The sequence below is a fragment of the Solanum lycopersicum genome, chromosome 6 (genome assembly GCF_036512215.1).
Source record: "Solanum lycopersicum chromosome 6, SLM_r2.1".
Classification (NCBI taxonomy): Eukaryota; Viridiplantae; Streptophyta; class Magnoliopsida; order Solanales; family Solanaceae; genus Solanum; species Solanum lycopersicum.
The window spans coordinates 38,308,933-38,330,984 of record NC_090805.1 but is presented as its reverse complement, the minus strand read 5'-3'; the positions used below and the strand labels follow the sequence as shown (position 1 = coordinate 38,330,984).

General features: G+C 31.7%; 1 protein-coding gene and 2 non-coding genes across 3 annotated transcripts; all 3 read right to left on the bottom strand.

The window, feature by feature from the left end:
• Nucleotides 1-2,223: 2,223 nt before the first annotated feature.
• Nucleotides 2,224-2,382, bottom strand: LOC112941754 (U1 spliceosomal RNA). Its single transcript, XR_003247326.1, has one exon. It is a non-coding gene; the product is annotated as a U1 spliceosomal RNA (small nuclear RNA).
• Nucleotides 2,383-10,419: 8,037 nt separating this feature from the next.
• On the bottom strand, nucleotides 10,420-10,579 carry LOC112941753 (U1 spliceosomal RNA). The gene has a single exon (XR_003247325.1). It is a non-coding gene; the product is annotated as a U1 spliceosomal RNA (small nuclear RNA).
• A 1,168-nt stretch (nucleotides 10,580-11,747) lies between these two features.
• On the bottom strand, nucleotides 11,748-14,439 carry LOC101246146 (RNA-binding protein 1-like). The gene is made up of 6 exons (XM_004241084.5): nucleotides 14,246-14,439; nucleotides 12,805-12,894; nucleotides 12,661-12,722; nucleotides 12,505-12,586; nucleotides 12,160-12,272; nucleotides 11,748-12,063 (listed from the first exon to the last, which is right to left on the bottom strand). The coding sequence occupies exons 1-5, from the start codon at nucleotides 14,346-14,348 to the stop codon at nucleotides 12,178-12,180; spliced, it is 432 nt and encodes a 143-aa protein (XP_004241132.1). The 5' UTR covers nucleotides 14,349-14,439; the 3' UTR covers nucleotides 11,748-12,063; nucleotides 12,160-12,177.
• Between the last annotated feature and the right edge of the window lie 7,613 nt (nucleotides 14,440-22,052).

Here is a 22,052-nt window from a genome sequence, read left to right as displayed (position 1 = left end):
CCCACTTCGTTATGTATTACATTTTTACTCCATTTTGCATAAATATGATGTTTCGCTTTAGCGGAGAAGAGGGTTCGTTTTGTCCACCAACGCTTAGGGGTGTACAAATTCGAATCGATAATAGAAACAACCACAAAATGAGTCAAATCGGAAAAAAACTTGGATAGTGGTTTGGTTTGATTTAGTTTGGTATAGAAAAAAGAACCCGACTATATATGGGTTGGTTTGACTTACAGTTTTAGTATTCGTTTTTTTTAAAGTTTTTTTATTTCATAATACTAGTTCTTGACACGTGCCTTGCACATTAGTCCCACGAAGTAATATTTGATTTTATATATATATATATATATATATAAATTACTTCTATTTAAACAAAAGCATATTTTGTATAAACTATTCAAATATTATCAAATTCATCATGTATTATATTAATAGAAGTTTTATCAATTAAATATCACTTAAAGTGTGTTTGGTATGAAGGAAAATATTTTCTGGAAAATGTTTTCCAATTTTCGCATGTTTGGTTGGGGCAAAAGTTTTGGAAAATGTTTTCCAAATCAACTCATTTTCCTCAAAATTAAGGAAAATGACTTCCCTTAAAAAATTAAGAAAAAAAATTTCCAAAGCTCTCCTCCAATTTCAAAATAATTTTTTTTTTGGAAAAAACATCAATTTTATCAATTTCAAAATTTTATTTTTTCACCCGATCCCTAACCACCTCCCCTCTCCCCAACAACCCTCTCCAAAAAATTAATTTTACTTTTTAAAAATATTTTCAACTTTAAATTTTTATTTTTAAACTCCTGCCTCCCCCACTCCCCCCCCCCCCCCTACCAGCCCCCTCAACCCCCAACCCCCGAAAAAATTATTTTTGCTTTTTAAAAATACTATCAATTTCAAATTTTTATTTTTTCACTTCTACCCCCTCCCCCTTCCCCCACCCCCACTATCCCCCCACACCCCCACCACCACTACTCCAAAAAAAAGTATTTTTAAAATATATTTTCAATTTCATAAATTATTTTCTACTCTAGTAAAAATAAAAGATGTTCCTCAAAAACATTTTTCATTCATAAATTAAACATTAAAAAACATTTTCAGAAAATATTTTCTGCGCACCAACCAAACATGAGAAAATAAGTCCAAAATCTACTTGTTTTCCAAGAAAACATTTTCTAGAAAACATTTTCCTTCATACCAAACACACCCCTAAAAGCATAATAACACAAAATACAAAGAAATTTTTTTTCACAACAATACAAATACATAATTACATAAAAATATGGGTTGCATACCAAATCCATTTTGGACAACCATACCTTAACTCCAAAATGAAAACGAAAAACTTAAAATCGTAATCTAACCTAAAAAAGATCTAAAGAAATATATAAGTCATATCTTATACTGTTAAGTTTAACCGTTGAATTATACTGTAAGAAAACTTCTCTTGCTTGTCTTTTAATTTCAGAATAAAGCTATTTGTTCTTCTCCCCAGTTAGCTTCTTGACGACATGTACTCGTATCATAGTTTAGGAAGAAGAAAAGAGAATAGTAGATGATAGAAAAAGAAGGAATGTGATGACCTAGGAAGCAATTACTGGCATTTATAATGATATTTGATTGTCTTTTCATCTACCAAAATTTTTTAATGGGGCACATAAAATCATGATAGATACATTTATTTTAGTTTCTAAATTCAAAGAATTACAAACTTTGAAGAGTTTTATACATTATTGTTTTATGATAAGATAAATTTATGTTAATTTCAAAATTCAAAGAATCACAAAATTCGAAGAGTTCCATACATTATTGTTTTCTACTCTAATTTAACCTATTTATTTACAATTATAATGTCATAACTAAAAACTAAAGTGTAGTTGTTTGATTTCATATTATACCATTATGTAATTAAATATTAGTATTTAAAAATAAATTAATCTATTTTGATTTAGTGGAGGGGCAAAATGATAATCCAACTTTGAAGGTTGGAGCTTCCCATTTATAATAATATATATGATTTACATATCTTTAGTATGATTAGTATTAAATAATATATATATCCTGAGATTGCTCATGTTCTTACCTGCTGTTAGTTTTAGCATAGGTTCAATTAAAATTATCTTCGCAGTTATATAAATTCAACTACATTGGGTTAGAGAGTGGCCACTTAGCAACACAAAAATTATTTAGATCCACAGCCCACCAAAGAATAAACAAGAAATGGTAGGGGCCGCGCGAAAGCAGGCCCCCTCAGCAACAAATTATAACGTAGACTCGACCACTTGGGCCGACATTAGGCAAGCACCACTCCAAAGTGCAATGAAGGCAACAAGCCTAGGACATGCCTTAATGATCACCAAATGACCCCGTCAAGTTAAGTATGTTACTTCATTCTAGTTGGCCCATTATTATACCTTTTCCTTCCATCTCCATCTTTTTTATTTGCCGATATGGGATATCTGGATTCTTCTGTATACATATTCAAGTTTTTATTGTTCAATGGATTAGTTATTAAAAAAAAATAAAATTGTAGTCTTACCCAACAATAAGAGATAAACACACTTTAAGATACGAACTACTATAAGTACAAATTACAAAATATAAGTACTTCATGTTTCATGCTCCCAAACAATTATATTTGTAAATATGATTCAATTAAAGCTTGTCGAATTTCATATTGACTGATTTTTTAACTGATTTATATATGAACATATATAGGATTAGAAAGACTGATGAGTTCTTCAAGGTTTTGCACAAACTTGACCTCTATAGTTTAAGTCTTTAATTAAAACTACTCTTTTTAACCTAATTTGCATTGCATATTCTTTATATAACTTTCAATGTGTCTAAAGCATCTCTATTAATTCCATGTTTTATGTTAAGGAAATCATCACATATACTCGCACCATTTTTTTCACGCGTATTTCTGCATTTACATGTCTTTTCTAGAAATCGTGTAAATTTCTCAATTTTTGTGTGTAATTAGCTCATGTATCTGGCTCCTAGAGCACCCAAAATCTTTTTTTCTCAAAATAATTTATGAGCACCTCCGTATAGAGTGGGGGAACCATCACTTATACTCACACAATTTTTTCATGTCCATTTTTGCATCTACGGGCCCTCTTTTAAAAATCACGTAAAAATTCCTCAATTTTTCGTTTGTATTAGCCCATTGATATGATGCCCAGTGCACCCATTTTTTCTCAAAAAGCTTTATGATGACCTCTATATTGAGTAGGGAAACAATCACGTATATACTCGCACCATTTGTTCATGCCCATTTTCGCATCTACAAGCCCTTTTAAGGAATCACACAAAAATCCTCAGTTTTTCATGTGTATTAGCCCACAATTCTGGCGCCCAGAGCACCAACAATTTTATTCAAAAAAAAAAATATGAGGACCTCCTTATTGAGTCCAGGAATCAGCAGATATACTCACACCATTTTTTCAAGATCATTTTCACATCTACAAACCCCTTTTTTATGAATTGCGCAAATTTCTCAATTTTTCGTGTTTATTAGCCCATTGATCTGGCATAGAAGAACCAAAAAAAAAATTCTAAAAAACTTTATGAGGACCTCTGTATTATATTTGTAACCATCACATATACTCATACCTATATTTTCACGTCCATTTCATCATCTACAGACCCTTTTTAGGAATCATGCAAATTTCTCAATTTTTCATGTATATATTAACTTATGGATCTGGCGTCGGGAGCACCCAAATTTTATTTCTAAAAAATCTTTATGAATACCTCCAAATAGAGTTGGAGAAACATCACGTATACTCACACCATTTTTTTATGCCTAGTTTCGTATCTACAGGCCCTTTTTTGGGAATCGTATAAATCATTCAATATTTCATGTGTATTGACCCATGGATCTAGTGTCCAGAGCACCCAATTTTATTTTTCAAAAACTTTATGAGGAACTCCGTGTTGAGTTGGGGAACAATCACGTATACTCACTTCATTTTTTTACGCCTATTCCGCATATACATACCCATTTTAAGAATTACACAAATTTCTCAATTTTTTTTATTGTATTAGTCCACGGTTCTAGCGCTCGGAGCACCCAAAATTTTATTCTAAAAAAATGTATGAGGACCTCCTTATTGATTTGGGGAATCATCATCAATACTCACACTATTTTTTGTAGCCTATTTTCGTATGTACAGACATTTTTTTAGAATTTGTGCAATTTATATTATTTTTCATGTATATCCTATGGATCTAGCGCCAAGAGCACCAACATTTTTTTCTCTCAAAAAGCTTTATGAGGACCTCCGTATTTAGTTGGTTAATCATAACATATACTTTAACCATTTTTTCACGCTTATCTTCGCATTTACATGTCTTTTTTCAGAAATCGCGCAATTTACTCAATTCTTCGTGTGTATTAAGCCCAAGGATCTGGCGCTAGAACACCTAAAATATTTTTTCTCAAAAAAATTTATAAGGACCTCTATATTGATTTAGGAAATACCATGTATAATCGCACCATTTTTTTCATGTTCGATTCCGCATTTCTAGGCTCTTAATATATGAATTGCACTAATTTCTTGATTTTTTGCATGTATTAGCCCATGGATCTGGCGCCAGAAGCAACAAAAAATTTATTTTTAAAAACTTTTATGTGGACCTCTGTGTTGAGTTGGGGATTATAAAATATACTCGCATCATTTTTTTCACATTCATTTTCCATTTACATGTCTTTTTTTTGGAAATTGTGCAAATCCCTCAATTTTTCTATATATTAAGCCAATGGATCTAGTGCCTAGAGTAGCCAAAATATTTTTTCTCAAAATAATTTATGAGGACCTCCTTATTGAGTTGGGGAACCATCACGTATACTAACACAATTTTTTATGTCCATTTACGCATGTACAAGCTCTCTTAAAAATCTTTTGTGTGTTCTGCCTGGAGCACCAAAAAAACTTTTCTTAAAAAATTTACGAGGACCTCTATTATTGACTTGGGAACAATCACGTATAGTCGTACTATTTTTTTCGCACCCATTTCCGCATCTACACATCGTTTATTAGAAATGACGCAAATTCCTTACTTTTTTGTGTGTTTATGCCCATAAATCTGGCGTTCGAAGCACCGAAAATTTTTATTTTCAAGAAACATCAGTAGGACATCATTATTGAGTTGGAAAACTATCACGTATTCTTATACTACTTTTCAAGCTTACTTTCGCATTTATAGGCCATTTTAAGTATTGCGCAAATTTCTCTATTTTTCATGTGTATTAGACCACGGATCTGGCTTCTGCAGCACCCAAATTAATTTTATTCGAAAAACTTTATGAGGACCTTCATATTGAGTAACCGTCATGTATACTCACATCATTTTTCATGTTCATTTCTACATCTAGAGGCCCCTCTTTAGGAATTGCGCAAATTTCTCAATCTTTCATTTGTATTAGCCGATGGATCTAGTGCCTGGAGCACCAAATTTTTTTCTCAAATTATTTTATGCGACCTCCGTATTAAGTTGGGGAACAATCAAATATACTTGCACCATTTTTTTACATGCAATTCTGCATCTACATGCCAATTTTAGGAATCATGCAAATTCCTCAATTTTTTGGGGCGTAATAGCCCACAGTTTTATAGCCCATAGTACCCATATTTTTATTCTGAAAAATATTTATGAGGACCTCCTTATTGAGTCAGGGAACCATCATGCATACGCACATTATTTTTTTCAAGCCTATTTGCTGCATCCACAGGCCGTTTCTGGGAATTGCTAAAATATCTCAATTTTTCATGTGTATTAGCCAATGGATGAATTTGATGCCTGTAGCTCCCAAAAAAATTCTCAAAAAACATTATGAAGATCTCCTTATTGAGTTGGAGAATCATTATGCATACGCACACCATTTTTTCACTTCTATTTCCGCATCTACCGACCCTTTTTTAAGAATCACACAAGTTTCTCAATTTTTCATGTGTAGTAGCCGATGGATCTGGCGCTCGGAGAACCCAAATTTATTTTCTCAAAAAACTTTACGACAACCTATGTATTGAGTTGCAGAACCATCATGTATACTCACATAATTTCTTTTATGCTCATTTCCACATCTAGAGGCCTTTTTTTAGGAACCACGCAGATTCCTCAATATTTCGTGTGTATTATCCCATGGATAAAGAACCTAGAGCACCGAAACTTTTTTCTCAATAAAATTTATGAGAATAAAAAAAGAGGGATATATGGTATAAGCGGCTTACAAAGATCTCCCAAGCCTACTATCATTATATTCTATCTATACGATTGACGGATTCACCCCCTATACCTAAATGTATTAAATCGTCTTCTTATTCATCCTGTTATACTAGATTAGATAAGTACCGCGGGAAAATACGTAAATGGATGGATTACCCGTATATTTATAGTTTGCACTTATAAATAAGACTAACACATCAATGATGAGGTCTAAGATAATTAGGAAAAGACCTTACAGTACCAGGATTAGTATGGACTACTCCGTATTTATATGGAGAAACAACTTGTATACTCAAACAATTTTTTTTCATGTCATTTCCGCAGCTATAGGCTTTTTTACGGATTCACACAAATTCTTCATTTTTTCATGTCTATTAGTCCACAGATCTGGCGCTCGAAACACCCTAATTTTTTAACAAAAAAAGCATTACGAGTACCTCCGTATTGAGTTGGGAACCAAATCGTATACTCACACCATTTTTCAGGTATGTTTCCGCAACTAGAGGCCCTTTATAGGAATTGGGCAAAGTCCTCAATTTTCGTGTGTATTAACCTATAGATCTAGAGCCTAGAGCACCAAAAAAAAATTTCAAAAAAACTTTATGAGGACATCCGTATTGAGTTGGGAAGCAATCACATATACTCGCACTTATTATTTCACTCCCATTTCCACATCTTCAAGCCCTTTTTAGAAATCGCCTAAATTCCTTAATTTTTCGTGTGTTGATGCCAACGGATCAAGGGCCTGGAGCAACAAACAATATTGTCAAAAATTTTGTGAGGAACTCCTTATTAAGTTGGGTAACCATCATGTTTACTCACATTATTTTTTTCAAGCACATTTTTGTATTTACTAATCCTTTGCTCAAATTCCTCAACTTTTCATGCGTATAAGACCATGGATTTGGCGCCAGAGCACCCTAAATTTTTTTCTCAAAAATATTATGAGGACTTCGTATTGAATTGGGGAGCTATAACGTATACTCCCACCAATTATTTCACGCCCATTTGTGAATTTATAAGTCCTTTTTAGAAATCGCAAATATTCCTAAATTTTCCTATGTATAATCTCAATGATCTGGCGCCTAAGTCACCCAAATTGTCTTTCTCAAAAAAATTTATGAGTACCTCCTTATTGAGTTGGGGGACTATAACTTATACTCACACCATTTTTTCACGTCAATTTCATCATCTACAGGCCCATTTTTAGAATCTCACAAATTGCTCAATTTTCAGGTGTATTAGCCTATGTGTGTCTGGATCCCGAAGCACCCAAATTCTTTTTATCAAAAGCATTATGAAGAACTTATTATTGAGTTTGGGAACCATCACGAATACTCACACTATTTCATTCACACACATTTCCGTATCTAGAGGCCCTTTTATTGGAATCATGCAAATTTCTCAATTTTTCGTGTGTATTAGCCCACGGATCTGGCGCACAAAACACCCCAATTTTTTCTTAAAAAACATTATGAGGACCTTTGTATTGAGTTGGAAACATTCGTGTATACTCACACCATTTTTTGAAGCTCATTTGCATATTTACATGCCTTTTCTTAGGAATCGCATAAGTTCATCAATTTTTCATGTGTATTACTCCATGGATCTGGATCCCGAAACACCCAAAATTATTTTTCCCAAAATACTTTATGAGGACATACTTATTGAGTAACCATCATGTATATTCACACTATTTTTTTTATATCCATTTCCTCAATTACTCGCCCTTTTTAGTAATTGCATAAATTTCTCAATTTTCTATTTGTATTAGCCGATGAATATGGCTTTTGGAGAACCCAATCTTTTTTCCCAAAAAGCATTATAACAACCTCCATATTGAGTTGGGGAACCATAACATATGATCACACTAAAATTTTCATGCCCATTTCTGCATCTACAAGCCCTTTATTTAAAATTGCGCAAATTCATCAATTTTTGCGTGTATAAGCCCATGGATCTGGCGTCATGAACTCCAATATTTTTTCTCAAATAATTTTATCAAGACCTCCGTATTGAGTTGGGGAACCATCAGGTATACTCACACAATTTCTTTCACGCCCATTTTTTTATTTGATGGACTTTTTTTGGAATCGCGCAAATTTCTCAATTTTTATGTGTATTAGCTCATGGATCTAGCGTCCGAAACACCCAATTAGTTTCCTAAAAATTTTTATAAGAACGTCTATATTGAGTTGGGGAACCATCGCGTATAATCTCACATACTTATTTTCACGTCCATTTCCGCATTCACATACCTTTTTTGGAATCGCAGAAATTCCTATGTTTTTCGTGTGTATTAGCCTATTGATCTGGTGCCCAAATCACTCAAAAAAATTCTCAAAAAATCTTTAAGGACTTCTATATTGAGTTGGGAACCGTCACGCTTATTAAAACCATTTTTTTAACATCCATTTCAGCATCTAGAGGCCCTTTTTTAGGAATTACGCAAATTACTCAATTTTTTGTGTGTATTAGCCTGAAGAATTGGGGATCGAAACACTCCTTTTTTCTCAAAGAACATTAAGAGGACTTTCGTTAATTTAAGAACCATCCTCTATAGTCACACATTTTTTTCACTCTTATTTTCGCATCTACATGCAATTTTTAGGTATTGCGTGAATTTCTTAATTTTTCGTACGTATTAGCCCATGGATATGGTGTCTCGAGCACCTAAATTTCTCTTTCAAAAAATTTATAAGGACCTTTGTATAGAGTTAGGGAATCATCATGTATACTCAAATTATTTTTTCACGTCCATTTTCTCATCTACAAGCCCTTTTTTAGGAATCACGCAAATTTGTCAACTTTTAGAATGTATTAATTAGCCCATTAATTTGGCGCCCGAATCACCCAAATAAAGTTTCTCAAAAACATTTATGAGGACCTACATATTGAGTTGGGGAACCATCTAATATACCCTCACCACTTTTGAATCAACTTTCTCTTTTTAAGAAATTGCGCGAATTTCTTAATTTTTTCTGTGTCTATTAGCCATGGACCAAGTGCTCAGAGAACCCAAAATATTTTTCTCAATAAAATTTATAAGGGCCTCTATATTGAATTGGGGAACTATAACGTATACTCGGATTATTTCTCACATCCATATCTGCATCCACAGGCACTATTTAGAAATCGCACAAATTCCTCAAATTTTTGTTGTTATTAGGCCATGGATCAGGCGCCACAGAGCACCCAAAAGTTTTTGGTCAAAAAAATTTATGAGAACCTCTATATTAAATAGGAGAACTATCACATATACTCATACTTTTTTTTCTACGTCCAATTCTGCATCCAGAGGCCTGTTTTATGAATCGCGTAAATTTATCAATTTTTCGTATGTATTAGCCCATAGATCTGGCGCCTGTAGCACCCTAAATTCTTTTTGAAATTACGCAAATTCCTCATTTTTATTTTATCAGGTGCGGGAGCACCCTAAATACTATTTTCTAAAAACTTTATGAGGATCTCTGTATTGAGTTAGGGAACCATCATGTATACTTACGTCAATATTTTTACACCAATTTCTGCATCTACAAGCCCTTTTTAGGAATTACGCAAGTTAGTCATGTTTTCTTGTGTAATTAGCCTATGGTTTTGGCCTACGGAGTACCTAAATTGTTTTTCTCAAAAAAAAACTTTATGAGTACCTCCATATTGAATTTTGGGAACCATTACGTATTCTTGTACTATTTTTCACGCTAATTTCCACATCTAGAGGCCATTTTTTAAAAAGCGCATAAATTTTTCAATTTTTCATGTTTATTAGCACATAGATCAACCGACCGAATCGCCTCAAATATCCTTCTCCTAACTGTATTTACTTAAGTTCAAGTAGTAGACAGGCGAGGCCCACATTTCTTCTATCACATTTTAAGTAATGTTTCTATATTATGAGTTTGAAGTCAAATTGCAAAAACCAAATTTGATTAACATTTCTATTAAAAGGGCAATACAATTAAGTATGAAATAAAAATGGTCATTTGAACAACTCCATCCTAATGTTGCTCTTTAGTATACATAATAATTCATGAGATTGTTCATAATCTTACATACTGTTAGTTATAGCATAGATCCAGCTAAACTATATTAGCAGCAGTAATATAGCATAACAGAAAATCTGTTCAACTACGTTGGGCTAGAATATCAGAAGTCCATTAAAACCAAAGATTAAACTAGAATTGGCCTAGGCCGCACAAACGCAGGCCCCCTCAGCAACAAATTATGACGTAGGCTCAACCACTTGAGCCGACCTTAGGCAGGCACCCCTCCAAAGTGCAATGTAGGTCACAAGCATAGTCCATGGATCTTCATGATCACCCATTGACCCCATCCAGGTAAGTATGTTTATTCATCCTACTTGCTCACTATTATACCTCATTTCGTCTCCATCTTCTCTATTGGCCGATGTGGGATAACTGGATTCTTCTGTATCTATATTTAAATTTTCATAATTAAATTGATTAGATATTAAAAAGAAGATAAAACATAAATTTAGCTAATTATCTCAACGATTGTAGCCTTAGCCAACATTAAGAGAGAAACGCACTTTAAGATATAAACTAAATAAAATTACTTCGTGATTAGTGCTCTCAATTCCCAAACTACTACTACTTTCACTCGTGTCTATAACTATGGTTCATTTAAGGCTTGTAGAATTTCATATGACTGTTATTTAAACTGCTTTATATCTAAAACTAGGATTAGAAAGTTTACCGACTTCTTCAATACTAAGTAGCTCCGTATATTTCGCCAAAAAGGAAAAATTTTGCATTGATTAGTTGCAAGCTAAGTATGCTCGTTACAGTCTTACACAAACTCCATCAGTCTAGTTTAAGTCTTTAATTAATACTACTCTTTTTTATCCTAATTTGCATTGCATACCCGATACTCTCATGAAGCCCACACACAAACTTGGTACCCGAGACAACAATGATGATTTGACAAAACTCTCAAATAACTTTTGATGATGAAAACATGAACCAGGTTCACATACATGTTCCAAAAATAAAATAAAGAGGCGGGAAGAGATCACTCATAAAATAGGAAAACATGTTCAAAACATCAATCCAAGTTAAACTGGAAAAAGAATGAAGGCGACTAAGGTTTAATTAAACTCTATACAAGCATAAAGCTAAAGAAGAAAACAATTGTCTTTCGCAAAATCACAAATCAAGAAAATTTTTCAAGTGAAGACCGAACATTCAACAATATCAATAAAGCGGAAGAAAGAAGTACTAGAGTTGGGATTTATTTCTGATGTTTTGGTTCATCTTGGAATTAGTGTTTAGGACTTTTTTTTCTCAAGTTATCATTCATGGCGAGCTTCCTACTCCAGCCTTTACAGCAATCCATTGTTTTTAATGGAAAGGCAATCCTTGTTAGCATTTGGTAGATAATAGCTACCTCTGCGTAAAAGTCGTTACGTTTTTTACAAGGATTTTTAGAGACTGTAAGAGGGAGGTCATTCAGAATGGATAATATAGACATTGGGAGACTCTACATATACAATATATAGTAAGTGCTTTCATTTTGACTCCAAATAAAAATCCACAAACCATCACCAATCACCATGGAATTAAAGCACATACACTTTCTAGCAAGGATTAACCTTAAAAAGTCTCGAGACCCAAATGATAGCAATCAGACACTAAACAAAAGAGCACAAGTTGATAATGTCATAAGTTGTAGCGAATTTAAAAAGAAATTTAAACAATTTGATCTAACAAGCAACTTTGTCTTCAAACTGCTAAGCACCAGCTACAGTTAATATACATGATCAGAGAAACATGCTTGCATCATAACTTCGCTCTCAAAACATGGCAAGTCCTACACAAAAGTATAGTTCCACAATTTAGTAACTTTGTATAACCGTATGTTATGGTCATCGATAATAAAAGGGTCAAGCGCACCAAAGGTTTGTACCTGTAAATACACATAGTTTCAACAATCCCCTCCAGCTGACGTCACACCAGGATTGCGAGCAAATTGCAGCATTAAGTTGCATGAATCATGCTCATCAAGGTCGAATTTATAACCTGCAAGATTTGATTAGTTTTACTACAACATTATCCCAAAAAATTTCTCTTTCATAGATCAATGTACACTAGCAAATTGTCCGACAATTTTCTGTCAAGCATTCATGAAATGTCCTTCAACTTGTACGAAAATTTTAGAATATTCACACAACATTGATTTTGTTTAGTACTCTGATTAATTATAAATTGAGCATTCATAATTTTGAGGTAGAAAAAAGAGTGTGAAGCTCACCTTGTAAGGCATCCATGGCAGCAGCTGCATGAAGCGGACTCACAAAATCAACAAAGCAATGAATCAAGGTATTGACTCCAGGCTGCATATAAGTTGATAATCACTAGACAGAATTTTTAATTAGTAGATGATGATGTGAAACGTATATATTCTTACATATATTGATGGTTCTGGTACGAGCCTAACTTCTTTGTAACCTTTAAAATGGTGGAATATGTCTGCAAAAACTAAAGTAAAAGGAAAAACTAGAATGGGCCATAAATAAAACAATAAGATAATTTCCACACAAGAAAAGGATACGTGCCACCTCTCTTGTCGTACAGTCCTCATGCAAACCCTCTACATACAATGTACTGCTAGCATTTGGAGGAAGCATATCTTCTGGAGCTTCTAAAAAGGGGAAAATCAGCACAAACAAATATCATTTAGCACTGAAACCAAACAAGAAAAGAATAGTAAAATTAAGTGCAACAAAATATCAACATCAACCTAACATAACCAAATAAGGTTTAGTATATATGTATTAAAAAGAATTCCTAAATATTTATATACATATACATATATGATTGTGAACTTAGTAATATTTTTAGTGCTTTTCATGATTTAGAGCGCTGTCTTTCTCTCTTTCTTTTGATTTATTTAAACATATTTTCATTACAAATTCTATAATTACTGTAATGCAACAAAAAAAAGATAATAATATATTGATTTTTCTTGTATTTTGAAGAACTTTGTGATACATATATTAGCAATTAAAATTGAAGATTTCCTTATATGTATTGTCATTGTATAAGGTCTATTTTAGTCTTTCTTTAAAATGTGTGCTAGTCTTTCTTTCTTTATATAGTGTGCTCCACTTTGGTGAAGCAAACACTTCGCTTCACTCAAAGTGAAGCAAGACATTGTTGATTTTATTCACTTCATACTCCCTTCAACACTAGTTCTAATTTAAACTCTCTTGGACTATCACCTTTTATCATCATCTGCCCATGATGATTGAAATCATTTCCTAGCTATCTTGCAACACATCAGGACTGATGTGAATTGTTTAAGATGCAGGAATCGTTGCTAACATACAAGAAACCTTGCTAGTATTCAGGTGCCAATGTGATGGAATTCTCTTCTCTTTTTAGCTAGTTTTACACTGACTATCAACCTCAATGGATACTATAGATTCACCATTATTAAATAATCCCTTACACCAAAAGGTTCATCTAATGTATAAAAGCTATAAAAATAGCTCTAATATTCAGCACAAAGAAATTGCATTGCCCTATTCACGCGGACTTCAAACATTTACTACAACTTTGTTTTTTATTTCCTCCACTTACTTCAGTAATACCAAAGACCTTCTTGATGAGTATACAGGACATTCTTGGTGAGTATTCTCAATTCCTATCATAACTATATTACACCAACCACAACAAAAAGCATAAAAATTATGTTTTTAATTCAAAAGGCAAATGAACAAACTCTAATCTCGACAAACCATAAAATTATGTTTTGACTGATTTAATAAACCCTAGTATCTACAAGTCATAACAATTAAGTTTGTGACTGAAAAGATATATGAATAAATCCTAGTTTCTACGAGTCGTAAAAATTAAATTCTTAACTAAAAAATTAATGTAAAAACCCTAATTTCTACAGATCCATCCTATTGACCAAAAAATATGTTGAAATCTTAATTGTCTCTTCTTTCTTGATAGGATTTTAAACAGATACAGGGTTGATTATATACCATATTCATTGAGAGGGATTTCCGGAGAGAGAGGAGTAAGATCCGGCGACATCACTTCCAGCTGCACAGTGTTGGTGTCCTTCCGATAAGCATCCGCCGCCATATGTTAGTCCACCAGAGAGAAAATGACTTTCCACTAAAATTGAAAGAGAAAGGAAAAGGAGTGCTCACTATTTAAGGAAAGACAAAAATAATGCATTGTAAAGAAAGATCCGTCAAGTGATGAATTTACTTAAAATGAAAATCTTCTATATTAAGTAAGGGTAAAAGTATCACATGTTGCCAAGTGGCAGCCTAATGTTAACAAAATTGGCGATGATTGTCTAATTAAAAAATTATGCATATTAAGATACACTTTGTAAACAGAAAAAAGTTCTTTATTTTTTAACTTTTTTATTTCATATTATTACTTTTAGCTTCATGTTATTAACATGTGATTCAAAGATTAAAAATAAAATATATTCACAAAATCATTTTAGGAAAAAGTTTGAATGAATAACCCTCATTACTTATTTTTAATATAGGTATAAATTTCTTTTCACACTAAATCATTTCAGGAAAAATTAGAATGACTAACCATCTATTACTCATCTCTAATATATGAATTCTTTTCACTATTTTCATTATATTTGAATATGGCAAAGGAACTTTATGCAAATTAAATAGTCTGTAAACGTAAAAAACCTAATTTTTTAAATAAGTCAATTCCTAGCAAAAATAATTCTTTTGTTGACTATTCATATATTAGCTGCGATATAGATTCTATCCACAATTTTGTAAAAAAAATTTATTACACTAGTTTAATAACAGTTTTTCTATTTTCGGAAGATGATAAATTTGTATGAAGAACTTATAGATGATATATACAAAAATTAGCTAAAGCTTATTATTCATTTGTTATAAACTATTAAAATACTTAAATTATGGGTCAATAGTTAGTTAAATAGCAATTTTCAATAGATTATATTATTTCACAATGCAAATTATGTAATATGTAAGCAACCGCCATGTTACATAACAAAGATATATATATATATATATATATATATATATATATATATGTTACATAACAAAGAGAGAAATATATATATGAGTGTTCACCATTGATACACTTCACTTTCTATGAATTTGATGAATTTAAGGAGAGACTAGCTAGAAATCTTTCTGTCTTCTCTCATAGGCGAAGCTAAATAAAGAATTCACTAAAAATGAAAATTTATTTATAAATGAGTGATCGTGTTCACCTAAATCGAAATTTACTTCTAAATATCTAATTATTTAAAACAAAAAAAAATAGTACTCCTATGGTGCAAGGTTTATTTTATAACAAAGTACTTAGCTTCTTATATGATTGACTAAATAAACTATAAAATTGTTGAACGTTCATTATGTGCTTATATCTTAGTCATGATTTTTTTCGAACAACAGAAACAGTTGTGACAAATAATTCAGTATAAAGAAAAGTAAAGACATTAAAACTTGCAGCCTCCCAGTATAGGGTCAATTTTTATGTGTATCAAGGTATTAAACACTATAAATAACTTCAAATTTAAGTAGAATTAAATCGATAAATTAGTGTTACTTTTGTTTAATGTGTGATATGTGTTGATAAAAATCTTGACTCATCCATTAAATAACTATTTTTTAGTCTATACAATTTACCATGTTTTTTTATAACTAAAAGCAATCTAAACTGAAGATAAAAAATTATATGGATTGTATTTAGTGGAAAACAAAAATTATTGACGCCATTCTTGATCGATGATAGAGCGTTAGATTGAGCAAAATAGATGTGAACGAACTCACTAAATTTTTTTGTTAGTTGCTTCTTCAAATTTTGCGCACCCTTCATAAAATGTCTGGCTCCACCACTTATAGTTGGTCAAGTAGGTTCATGTGAACCCACTTCGTTATATTTACAGTTTTTACTCTCTTTTGCACAAATGTTGATGGTTTGCCTAGCGTAGAAGAGGGTTTTTTTGTCTATCCAATCTGAGTTCGATTCTTGCTTTCAACATTGTTTATTTTATTTTGTATCTTGATACCACTTTGTAAAAAAATGTTAGAAAAATAGTTTGTTACATAGAATACTATTAGCAAATAATGTCAAGTTATTTCAGTTTTGTCCTAGTCTTTAGGAAGTAGTTTATCATGGCTTTACTTCTTATTTTTAGGAGTTAGTGACTCCTCTATTTTTAGCTTAAAACATTGAGTATTTGTCATATAAAATTTGCAGTTGCAGAGCACTAAACAAGCAGCAAAATATTTCCCTTTCTTCTCAACGTGTCGACTAGTTGTGTCTGTTTTTGTTTACTATCTGTTTCATTATCTTGCTTTTGTTTACATGGTATCAGAGCGAAGGTGAGATTCTGCAGCAAGTTGAAAGAAGCAGCGATTCTAGAGATAAATGAAAATAGCAGCAGCTAAACCTTTTTTTTCCTCTTTTCGTTTTAACTCATGGCATCAGATAGCACTTTCGTACAAGCAGCAATTCCACGCTTTGATGGTCATTAAGACCATTGGAGCATGTTAATGGAGAATTTCTTATGGTCTAGTGGAAGGCGAAACTTGACAAATGCTCAAAAGGCAGAAGTGGAAGCAAAAAAGTTGAAAGATTTGAAGGCAAAGAATATCTCTTTCAAGCTACCAATCGTCACATCCTAGAAACTATTCTTTGCAAAGAAACTTCTAAGTATTTGGGATTCGATGAAGAAAAAGTATCAAGGTACTGCTAGGGTGAAGTGTGCACAGCTTCAAGACTTGAGAAGGGATTTCGAGACATTGTAGATGAAGTAAGGAGAGTCTGTAATGAGTTATTGTGCTAGAACAATGGATATTAGCAACAAAGTGTGATTTCATGGTGAAAAGGGAACGTTGATTCCAAGAGGGTTTTTTAAAGCTACAAAGGGTTGAGCAAATTATCTCAACCCAGAGGAAGGAAGTCAAAGCATGAGCTAAAGTATATTTGGGGAGTAGTATTGAGCACCAATGTGGAGATGATGTTCAAATTAACTCAAGTCTCCATGTAAACCATGGTATTAACGGGTTATACTTTTTAGATGATCATGTAAGTTAAGCCAGTGGATCCACTAGGTTGAGGATGTTCAATGCGACGGCAAAGTATAGGATAATTCTGGCAGCGTGGACAAGACGTTGTATCACCACTTAGACTCATAGTGGTGGTTGTCATTTAGAGAATCTCCCACAAAACTATATTACTTTCATATATAAGTAAAGTTGTATTGCTATTGCATTTTCTTTGATAAACTAAATTGATTTCCTATTTTACAAGCTTTATATATATGTGTGTGTGTGTGTGTGTGTGTGTATTGCATGTTTTCAAATTGCTTTATATACATACATTGAGTAGAGTATTTCTTGAGTTGAGCACAGCCAAGGTAAGTTCATCTTATTCTGATCAAGCTTAAGTCGTGGTTTAGCATTTCAACTCGCATATTCGTATATTCAATGTACTGATACCAGTTGGCCTCCATTGTTTTATGATGCAGACGCAGGTAACCAGGATCAGCATCCAGCGCACCATTGATCCAGTTGGAGCACTCAGAGTCAGTGGTGAACCTCCTTGCATACGGAGGATCCTTTTTATGCTTTCTAATCTTTAAATTTCAAAATGTTGTGGGGTCTGTCCCAACATTCATCATAGTATTTTTAGAGGCTTCTTACACGGACAGTCAGTTAGTTCAGTTGAGTCTCTTTTATTTCAGATATTATACTTGAGACTTAAGTGTCATTTTGGACAAGACGTTAATCAAGTTAATTATGAGAATGTTCTTGTTTTACTATTGAGTTAAGTCTTTCGCTGAGTTAAGTAAGTCAGGCCAAGGGTTCGCTCAAGGCCAACAATAGTCATTGGGTGTTGCCACTTCCAGGGTGTAGGCTCTGGGCGTGACACTTTTGGACTCAAGTCATGTAATTTTTGGCTAACTTTTTCAATTAATGGGCTCAACCCAATATTTTGGTTTTTAAAAAACAGTCGAGAGAAGACACATAAACTTGAAGAGAATTTAGGGGCGTATTTAACTCTTGTTGCATTCAAGTTATGTTAGTCAAGTAAATTGAATGTCTTTAAGGATTTTCAATAGGTCGAGGGTGAAATAATAATTTGCGTGAAGTTTAGGGTTTTTTTCAATACTTCTCTCTTTTTTTCCTTGAGGAAAAAAATTAAAGCTTTTAACTAAACCTTGGTTTTAGAACACCAATAATATTGAGTCGTCCATGCTTAGGTGTTAATTTTATGTATTCCTAATTTCATCAAGCTTAAAAGACTAAGACCATCTCCAACATATCCTATTTTACTTTCTATTCTCTATATTTTGAGAGTAAAATAGAGAACACGTTCTCCAACCACACTTTAAAAGGCTCTTCATTCTCTATTTATAGAAAGATGAATAGTAGTTCTCCTAATTTGGAGAACTGTTATTCATTCTCTTTATATCACTTTTTGGTTATTTTAATATTATTTGTGTTATATAATATTCGCAATTAATATACTATAAATTATAGGGCTAGGCATTCGGTAATTCATTTCTATTTTGTTTTTTTGTTTTTTTTTGGTTTTCTGTTACCGAACATCGAACCGAGTAAATTCGGTTCAATTTCTTTAATTTGACTCATCTTTTTGTAATCAAATCCGACTTATTAAACTTGATTTTCTACACTTAATTAGTTTAATGAAATCATACAAAATATGGAAAAAGAACACTTGAAATTGAAGGGGTTATTGGACACTGGATCTAGAAGTCGAATTTGGAAAACAGAAGGTGCAGCGAGAAATCAAAAAGAAAACCTAATGCTAACTTGCTAGTTGCAAAGGGAAATAAAGCTTAAAAGGCTTAGTAGTTAGTATATTTGATCACATAGTATGTATATTGGTATGTATATTTCGGTTAAACTGAAATAACAAAAATACAAAAAAATATGTTACCGGAAATCGAATCGAAATATTGAAACACAAAATATGTTATCAGAAACTGAACCGAAAATTGAAATACTGAAATTAATATACTAAAAAAATTTGAAATACTGATATTATATTTCAATTTTGTAATTATTTTCTAATATAATATAATATCTAAAAATATATCATTGGCAAGTATACAACTTTCATCACGAATCAACTATTTTCCAAAAAAAAATGGTCACTTTAAATGTGTAATCTACTATTTATAATATTTTTCACTATAAAATATGCACAAAATTTAAATGATGATTCAATCAATAAGAATGCACAAAGATTTAAATGATGATTCAATGAATCAACTTAATGTTATAATATGTAAGCTATACTTTGTAATGAACATAAAAATACTTGACGTAATAGTTGAAATAGGAAAAGTAAAATAGTACACACAATAATTGGATATGAAATAAAAATTTTAATTTTGGAATACTATATATAACACAACAATTTAAATACAAGATAAATAACAATACATAAGATAATAATTTTAATAATTATAACAATAATTTAATAATTCGGTTAGTCGTTTCTAAATCCATCAATATTTGGAAATAAAATAGTATATGGGTCAGAGAATAACATGAAGATTTTAAAAAGGAAAAAATTGTATATTAATTTGAAAAAAAATGAATTTATTTTATGAAATAACGAATAAAAAAAATAACATAATATTGAGAAGAAGAAAAAAATTGTAAAAGAGTAAAAATGGAGAACTGAATTTGAATTTAAAATTTTCCAATAGTTTACTATCCTTCTAAGACTGATTTCCCACCCATTAAGTGTCCACATTTCTACAATTGTTCTTTGTTGATTTAGCCTCGAGTTGTAAATATCTGAAATAATATTTCTCATAACATCCATCATGACAATTAGCTTCCCCAAAAGCTTGGTTTTTCTCTATCTTAACTTTAACCTTGGTTTTGTTCTTGAACCCATCCCACAAGGCCCTATATGGAGAGATTACTTCATTTGTCATCCACTTTATCTTCACTCCTCTACTGATTTTAATGATTATTCCTGATAATAGTCACTTCTTGTTCCTTTTTACTCGTCTACGTTTGAATTGGTATATTTATTTAAAAAATAATTAATGAAATAGTGAGTTTATTATTTTACCCCTATTAATTATGAAGTTGATGAAAAATTCTACATTTGCAAAGTAATTCGTCATTTAATTGAATATATAACAGGCAAAAAAATATCCTTTCTTGATTTATCATAATGAACAAGTAACTAGGGATAATTATAAAAGGAAAAATGAACAAGTAATTAGAGACGCAGGGAGCATTTGTCATTGATATATTTTCACAACCATTTCATTATGAGGGTCTTATTATGGTTCAGCAAATTTTTAATGTTCAAACCCCCATATATTTATCCTAATATCGAATGTTTCGACTTTATCAGATTGTAATCTTTCATGTCTTTGTTTTTCTGCCATAGAAACTTCCTTCTGATCCTATCCAATGTGTCTACGACCCCTGCTAGTAGGTATAGCATTTAGGATTAAGTTAATTAGAGTTACTATTCTTCTAACAGACAAGTATTACTCGTTCCATTGGCTCAGTTTCTTCTCACATTTCTCTATAATAATATTGTTCCAGGTCTCTTTAGGGTTTTTTGTTGAATCAAGATAGAATTACCAAATCCAAGAAATGTGGCAAACATTACAAACAACAAGTCTGAAGTCTAGCTACAAAAATTACGCCACTATAGTAGGAGCGGAGCTATAGACGATTAAGAATATGCAAATGAACAACAACATTTATATGATATATATATATATAATAGATCAAATTTATTGCACATCCTTAACATGGTTAGAGTCTTTGTCTTAATGGTAAAGAATGTGGGAAAAACAACGAGTTCGGAAGATTGATCCTTGCTTCTCTTAACTTCATTATTAGTCAAAACTCATATCATACAAATTTCAAGAGTTTTTTGTGGGTCCTTCAAAATCTTTTTTTTTTTCACCTCTCTCAAACCTAATGCTTTTTTAGATATTATTTCCTCCATCACATTATATGATATTATTTAATTTATTTTTCTAGTTATAAATTATTTTATTAAAAAAATAAAATTAAATATAAGTGTACTTTTTTAAAGTTAAATTATTTCTAATTATGAATAGGGGTGTTCACTGGTTGGTTTGGGTCGGTTATTGATCAAAATCAAAATCAAATCAATTTAATCGGTATTAAAATTATCAAAACAAAACCAACCCAAATATAATGTACATTTATCGGTTTTGGTTTGGTTCAGTTATTCAGTCACTAACCATACGTAAAAATAAAAGGAACAATTCGTTCAAAACGTGAAAAAAATGACAACAATTCATTCAAACGAAAAAATAGTTAGAATGAATGTCTTTATAGAACTTTCGATCATTGAATTTACTGAATAAAACTTCAAGATTCACTATTTTGTCATTAGAAAAAAGAGATAATGACATTTTCAGTCCCACAAAGAATTTTGATAGACACTCATATACATGAAACCAATAAGAAAAAATCTTCTCACCTTAGACATTTTTTTTCATAAATAAATTTTGATGAAACATACGTAAAATCTTTAAAATTGTTTATGAATATAAATATTATGTATGTATAATATTAAAATTTATGTATATAACTGGTTCGGTTCGGTTCAGTTATTTCTTTGGGTATTTCCGAACAAAATCATAATCAAATCAATTACTATCGGTTCTTAATAATCTAAAATCAAACCAAATCAAAATCCAAATTAAATCAATTTACTTAATCGGTTTGATTTGATTTTTAGATTTAGATCCATTTTTATCCAAACCATACACACCCGTAATTATAG

Coding starts and splice junctions, on each gene's coding strand:
- LOC101246146 (XM_004241084.5), bottom strand. CDS start 14,348: ATGGCGGCGGATGCTTATCGGAAGGACACCAACACTGTGCAGCTGGAA. Junction 12,723..12,804: donor TACGACAAGAGAGGTGGCAC/GTATCCTTTTCT, acceptor TAGTTTTTGCAG/ACATATTCCACCATTTTAAA. Junction 12,273..12,504: donor TGCCATGGATGCCTTACAAG/GTGAGCTTCACA, acceptor CAAATCTTGCAG/GTTATAAATTCGACCTTGAT.